Raw genomic sequence first — 7,153 nt, 5'->3', positions numbered from 1 at the left:
ATGCTCGGGCAGGGATACTTCATAGGCCTTGCTGTCGATACATCGGACTATAGGCCATGGGCCAAGGGCTCTTGGGGACAGCTTCTGGCTCTCGCGTTGAAGGTTGAAATGTCGTGCGTCGACATATACTCGGTCGCCGACACGGTACTATGGATGGGGTTGGCGGTGACGGTTAGCATGCTTTATTTGGGATTCCTGGGCCCATGCAATGCGATCTTTGAGCCACTCTTGTATCTCTTCTGTTTGTTTGACTAGCTTATCTGCAGCTAGGATCTCCGGGTGATCGGCGGTGTCGAATGAGCCTGGTGGTTCTGCTCCGGTCCGGGGGTGGTAGCCATGGTTGGCAAAGAACGGGGTCATCTCGGTGGTTTCACTAACGTGGTTGTTGGCAGCAAACTGGGCATCCGGGAGGAATTCGAGCCAATTGTCTTGACTGTAGTTAATGTACGCTCGAAGATAGTTCTTCATGAACTTGACCGCAATCTCAGACTGGCCGTCAGTTTCAGGATGCTTTGCAGAGGAAAGTTTTAACTTGATCCTATATCGTTCGCAGTAGCGGCGCCAGAGTCGGCTCACAAAAGCACCTCCGCGGTTTGAAATGATGGAAATTGGCAGTCCATACTCACTAAACACGCGTCGATGCATAGCTTCAACAATTTCGTCTGTTGCTTTTGTTTGGAGGGGTTCGTAGATGCGTTGTTTAGTCAATCGGTCAACCACTACCAGGATATGACGGTAGGTGCCCCCTTTGAACTTGCATTGGGGGAGATCTTCTGCCAGATCCATGGAGATATGTAACCACTTCCGTTGGGGAATTGGTAGGGGGCGGAGTAGTCCTTGTTTCTTCATGTTTGATGCTTTTGCTCGGTGACATGTCGCACAAAACTGGGTACATTGGATGCAATCTTCCTTCATTCCAGGCCAGTAGTACCCTAGGAGAATCCTTCGATAGGTGCTTCTGATGCCAGGATGGCCGGCATTCCGGGGGACATGGTGGTCGCGCATGATTCGGTGTCGTAGAGGGTGGTTTTCAGGGATAAACAGTCTTCCGTGAACCCAGATTCGATTGCCTCCGCGAATCTCTATGTCTGCCATCGACACTCTGAATCCAGCATCCAGGATGTTTCTAGGGAGTCTGCGTGAGCCGTCTTCTTTGGCTTTGATAATGCTGGGAACTAATTCATTGTTTTTGTATGCTTGCGCGATCATTTTTTCCAATGATGGTTCATTTTCTGGACCCGGGAGTTCCTCGTGTTCAACATCAGGCTCGGCCTCTCCCTCTACAGTGTCCCCGTCTAGGTCTTCTGGGGCAGCTAGGTCTCTAGCGTCGTCAGAGTCATAGTCTGAATCCAGATCGACTGGCTCGGGGGTGCCATCGGCGAGTGCTGGTGATGTTGTTACGGGTTCAAGGTCACCAGGGTGCTTCTGTCCCTGGGGAGGGGTAGCTGGGATAGAAGTAACTGGAGGGGGTTCGGAGCCTTCAGGGTCAGGTGTTTCGGGACGGTCGACTCTTGTACCACGGCGTGTGGTGACACCAAAGATCGCGCTCAGCGCTTTCTGGAGGTCCTTGTCAAGGTTCTTACTCTTCAAGAGTGTTTGAAACTGCTGTTTTCGGCGCTCATCTTCAAAGCCTTTCGGGAGATCTTGGGATCGTCGGGTGGGAATATCAGGTTTTTCGCCTTGTTTACCAGGTCGATACATGATCTTGAAGTTGAATTCGGATAGGAACTCAGCCCAGCGTGCTTGGCGTCGGTTCAGTTGTTTTGTGGTCATGAAATGCTCTAGGTTTCGGTGGTCAGAGTAGACGTTGACTGGGTTGTCAGGGGACATGCTAGTCAGCTCAGGACGCCATGTTTCAAAGGCTCGGATAATGGCCATTAGTTCCTTATCATAGATATCATAATTAATCTCAGCAGGGGTCAGCTTTTTAGAGAAGAATGCTATGGGTCGGAGTACTCCATCAATCATTTGAGATAGAACTCCTGCAGTGATGAAATCAGAGGCATCGGTTTCTACCCATGTCTCCTTTGAAGGATCAAAATGAGCTAGTACTGGGGCTTCTGTAAAGGCTTTCTTCAAAGCTTGAAATGCTGCTTCACATTCCAGGGTCCAATAGAATTGTCGGTAGCGAACTTTCGTTCTGCCGTTCCTGGTGGTGCAAGTCTCAGAGCCGGTTGTCAATTGCGTCATTGGGTAGGCTATTTGGGAGAAGTTATGGATGAAACGACGGTAAAAATTAGCAAATCCCAGGAATGCTAGGACGTCTTTGGTTGATTTTGGTGTTTCCCATTCTTGGACGGCTTTCACCTTTTCGGGGTCCATCTTAAGGCCGTCAACACTCACAACAAGACCCAGGTATTTGACTTCGTTAACACCGAATTCGCATTTATCGATGTCTACATAAAGGCCATGGTCAAGGAGGCGTTTCAGGATTGCTAGTACTTGGCTTTCATGTTTGTTGGCGTCTTCACTGTAGATAAGAACATCATCCAGATACGCTGTGCAGCAGACGTCTAGGAACTCCATCACAGACTTGTTGATATAGCTCTGGAAGGTGCCAGGGCCGTTGCAGAGACCAAAGGGCATTACCAGATACTCAAATTGTCCAAATCTGGTGTTAAACGCTGTAAGCCATTCTTTCCCTTCCTTGATACGAATTCGGTTGTACGCTGCAATAACATCAAGTTTGGTGAAGATTTTGGCTTTTGAAAGCCGGTTGAGGGTGTCGTTGACTAGGGGAATTGGGTATCGGTTCTTCACGGTGATCTCGTTCAGGGCTCGGTAGTCAACGCATACACGGAGGCCTCCTCCAGGCTTCCTAACCACTAGAACAGGGGCTGCTGTCGGGGATGCACTATGCCGGATAAAGTTGGTGGCAAGGTGTTCTTCCACATACTTCTTGATAACATCTTGTTCTTCCGTATTCAGGGGTTTGTAGTTCTTGGCGAATGGTAGCTTAGTGTCACTGACAAGCTGGATATCATGATCTTCAGGTCGATGTGGAGGTAGTTCTTTGGCTTCTTCTTTCATGAAGACACGAAGAACGCTATGGTAGGCCTTGGGGACTTTGGCTCTGAGTTCCTCAAGGGTGTAGCTGGGCTTTCCTTTCATAAAGATATCATAATCAGCAGGTTGTACTGCGCCAGTCGTGGCTGCACAAAAGTGTTTTGCTAGGGTTGTTTGGTCTCGTGGCATGAATAGAAAGCCATGATGATCTCGGCGTTTTGCCACGGCAAAGAACAGTCGAGCACTAACAAAACAGATATCTAGGCCTTCTGTAGATACTTGTTTTGCATAGCGAGTAGGTGAATCATGGGCATAGGCCTTGTATGGCCGTGCATGGGATAAGCAACCTTTATCAAAGCAGCGTGCTGTATTGAAGTACAGTGATCGTTCTACCCAATCCACATGGGGGTTGTGATCTTGCAGCCATGGGTCTCCAAGGACAACCTTGAGTTCAGGGAGTGGTGTAATATAGAAGAGATGCTCTTCTTCATGCTCTCCAATTCGAAGAGGAGCAAGGGCCGCTTCGGTAATAGTTCGATAGAGGGTCTTGTCGGCAAGATGTAAGGAAACAGGTTTCAACAGTTTGAATGTTCTAAGCTTGAGTGCGCGGGCAATAGAGGAATCTAGCACGTCAACTTCACTACCACTGTCAATGAGTGTGCGGAACTTCTTTTCAGTCACATAAGAGGATACAACAAGGTGTTTCCCTTTCTGGAGGCTCCGTTCATCACGGGAGCTCAGAGCTAGAGAGGAGATAGTATAACGTGTGCTAGGGGCCTCTATTGCTGGGGATGGTAGTCCTTGATCGCGACTTTGACCAGGGACTACTCTTTTTCCTCATCAGAGATACTGATCTGGATCTGCTTCTCAGTTTCAGTAGCAATCTCGTTGAAAGACCTGGTGCTGCGCTGGGAGAACTTTGGGCAGACAGAGTCCCGAACCATGTGGCCAGAACCGCGACAGCTTAGGCAACGGCCTTGCTTGCGAAGGGATTCTCGCTCTTCGTCGGTGAGCTTTGCGGGGTGGTCTTCGGGGTTGTACCAATGGCCAATCCAGCCAGCAGGCTTGGTGGCCGTGGGACGGAGCTTCTCGTTAGCTCTGTGGTTGTTGACAGCGCCGGTGGATGTTGTAATAGGTGTGGTGCCCTGAGCATCTCTATTTCTCCAACGGGGTTGGCTGTCACTATTGGTAGTGATTGATTTGACATTGGTATCCTTGTTCCTCAGGGCTCTTGGGTAGTGGAAGTTGGTTTTTAAACGGGCTTCCTTCACGCGGCGAGCGTCTTCGAGGAGTTCCCGGGTGTTGGTGTAGCGGTGCGCGTACAGTGAGGATGCAATAGCCGGGGCTAGGGTGCCTTTGAACTGCTTGACGCGTTCAGGCTCGGAGGTGCCAGCCTTGGCCCACAGACTTAGGAGACGATGGTAATAGTGCGTCACGGTTTCATCCTTCCGCTGGGTAATGCCACGGAGCTCGCGGCTTGCTTGATCAGCTTGGAGGTGAATTCCCATATAGAATTCAATCTCTTCAAGGAATTCTTTAAAGGTCTTACTTGGATCAATTTCCATGGAGCTTATCATCACATTAAAGATCGGATCTTCCATTTGGGTCAGGGCATATCCAATCTTTGTTTCATCATTAGGGTACAAGGGGGCATCGGTGTTTAATTTCAGCTGAATGGCATACTTCCAGGGACCATAGTCATTAATAACATCTCCGGTCAACGCCTTCTTCGGGCTGTGACCACGGGGACGCCAGTTGGTGGCTTGCAGTTGGGGGTATTCAGTATCCTGGGAGTTCCGCAGCTGTCGGGTCTCGTAGCGGCCGCAAGGGCTGCTGATTCAAGGATCATAGGCTTCGCAGCTGGCACGGGTGTTCGTGTTAGGGTATTGCGGATTAGCGAAGTCTGGAGAAGGGGGAACTTGGAGGTGATAATCAGGCTTGAAGGTATCCTGGGGATGAGGTCTCACAATTGTCGGAGTGTCTTATATTCATTGCCAACGGGAGCATTCTCTTTGGGTTCCTGGTGGTTTTCCAGCTGGGCAGCTTTCAGACGGGCCAATTCGTCCTGGAGGTCTTGGACTTCCTGGTCACGTCTGGTTTGAAGTGCTGCTAGTGTTCCTTTGCTAGCTTCTGCACTGATAGGAGTTGTGCTTTATACCGGTTGCCGCGTTCACGCTCGCGTTTGATAGCACTGGAAAGCTCATCTTCTGGGGTTGGGATCCAGGTGGTCGGGGTAGGCGTAGCTTCAGGCCTACCAGTACCTCCGATACTTGTACGGTCTGCAACAGTTAGAGGAGGCTCAGGTTCATTGAAGTTTTCAAGGTATAGGTGCTTCTGAGCGGCTTCCGAGTGTTTCGACGTTTGGCCTAACGCGCTAGCCAAGGTAACAGTGGGCTTCGGAAGAGCTGGTGTAGCGCCTAAGCTCAGATTGGCAGCCGGACGTTCTGGAGGAGATGATTCGGGGAAATAGCCAGGGATCGGTTGAGCGGATGCAGCATCGGAGGAAGTGTTGAAGGCTATGGAGGCTTGGGAGGGGCGTCGGGTGTGTGCTAAATTATCGTGGGATTTGATTCTGGTGGACAGATAGCTTTCATGGCCAGTGTTAGTGGTTTTCTCAGGCGAATGAGAGCGTGCTCTAGTACCAGCAGCGGGTCCAGTAGCCTGAGCCTTCTCAGGGATTCTCTCGGGAGGCATGGTGATTTGTTCTCAATCGTCTAACTAGTGATCTTGGTCCAAAATTTCGTGGGTCCGTGTGGGTGGGCTGATCCCAACCATGGGTTTAGCCAACGATCGGCAACAGAGTTCTGGGAATGGGGATCAGATCGATTAAAACGATGGGACTGGTGATAACAAGGGAGGCAGAGAAGTGACTCGTCGTATTAGTGTAAGGAACGAGAACTAATAGATATCGTATTATCAAGAATACGACGAGTGAGGAGAGGAAGCGGAGGTCCGGAGGACCCCGCGGCTAAGTCTCGATGGTGGGTCACGTGGCCGATCGGGTCGTAGCCCTACAAGCCGGATTGGGACCGTGACACCTGTTACGGAAAGGTCTGCCTCTCAGATCCTTCCTAACCCTGGTTGCTCTTTGGTAAGCTCCTTTGCCTCGATTGACTCACCAATACCTTGTTCTTAGCCACGTCCAACTAGTATGAAGACTAGTCACGGTCCTTGGTGAAGCTCAGGAGAGGAAGCAGGGCCAAGATATACAGCGACGGCTCTATATCTTGTAGAGTTAAGTGCGTACGAGTTGAGGTGCTAGAGGTAACTCTGGAATAACAAGTGCATTGATCGCGAAGATCTAAACTAACTACAGAGGTAACGAGCGTCCTTATATATCCGTTCATCCTGTTGTAGAGACACCTCTTTTGTAGAGTTGTAGACCATCGATATTTGTGGATAATCTGCCAATCTACAATCCCTTGGCATCTACCTGATAACGTGACGAGTCACGTTATTCTTATGTCAGCCATTCCCGGGTTTGTGCCTGGTCAGGCTACGCTGACATTGGTTCACGTCATTCCCTGATTCCATTTGCTGAGAGCAACCCGTGACGCGCTTGGCGGTTTGATCCTAGGCGTGTCATAACAGTACCAAGTAGCCTGATGTTCTTTGGCTTTCAAGATAAATAGTAGTAGTATTGAAATCCCTTTAGAGCTTATATATTTGATAATTGTAACCTATTCCTGGTTGCCCTGGATAACTGTACAAGGTCTCTTACTGTACTCTACTGCAGTAATAACTTTTAAGGTGGTGCAAACCCCCATTGCAAAGCCTGTTTTATCGAAGTTCCTGTCAGATAAGGCCAAAAGAGTCCTTCTTAGGAGTCGGGCTCAACAGGTCCTAAGGATATTCTGAGATCAGACAAGGAAGGTAAAGTGAAATGCAATGACTTGATAACGTTGACAATGTTGGCTATCTTGGTTGTTCCGAAAATAAGACACGAAGTACAAACTAATTACATGGTAAATGAGCGTCCTTAAATACTCCGTATCATCCTATCCATCATAGTCTCCGGCTATGTTGGCTCTACTCTCCCTCAGGGCCGTCATAGTCAAAGGCTCGGATGGCTATGCCCATATCTTCTTGGCATCAGAGTCAGGGCTATGACCGGCTTGGCTTATCTTTTATCCGTGCTTTGTCACAC

At 49.5% G+C, this 7,153-nt stretch overlaps 1 protein-coding gene across 1 annotated transcript; it reads right to left on the bottom strand.

Annotated features, from left to right (window-relative positions):
• Positions 1-4,861: 4,861 nt before the first annotated feature.
• On the bottom strand, positions 4,862-5,932 carry BDW70DRAFT_53499 (uncharacterized protein). Its single transcript, XM_073744229.1, has one exon. It carries the CDS (start codon positions 5,698-5,700, stop codon positions 5,116-5,118), a length of 585 nt encoding a protein of 194 aa, XP_073590500.1. The 5' UTR covers positions 5,701-5,932; the 3' UTR covers positions 4,862-5,115.
• Between the last annotated feature and the right edge of the window lie 1,221 nt (positions 5,933-7,153).

Source organism: Aspergillus foveolatus, assembly GCF_047715535.1.
Source record: "Aspergillus foveolatus strain CBS 279.81 unplaced genomic scaffold BDW70scaffold_243, whole genome shotgun sequence".
Lineage (NCBI taxonomy): Eukaryota > Fungi > Ascomycota > Eurotiomycetes > Eurotiales > Aspergillaceae > Aspergillus > Aspergillus foveolatus.
The sequence above is the reverse complement of the archived record's forward strand: the minus strand, read 5'-3'. Positions and strand labels throughout refer to the sequence as shown.

Coding starts and splice junctions, on each gene's coding strand:
- BDW70DRAFT_53499 (XM_073744229.1), bottom strand. CDS start 5,700: ATGCCTCCCGAGAGAATCCCTGAGAAGGCTCAGGCTACTGGACCCGCT.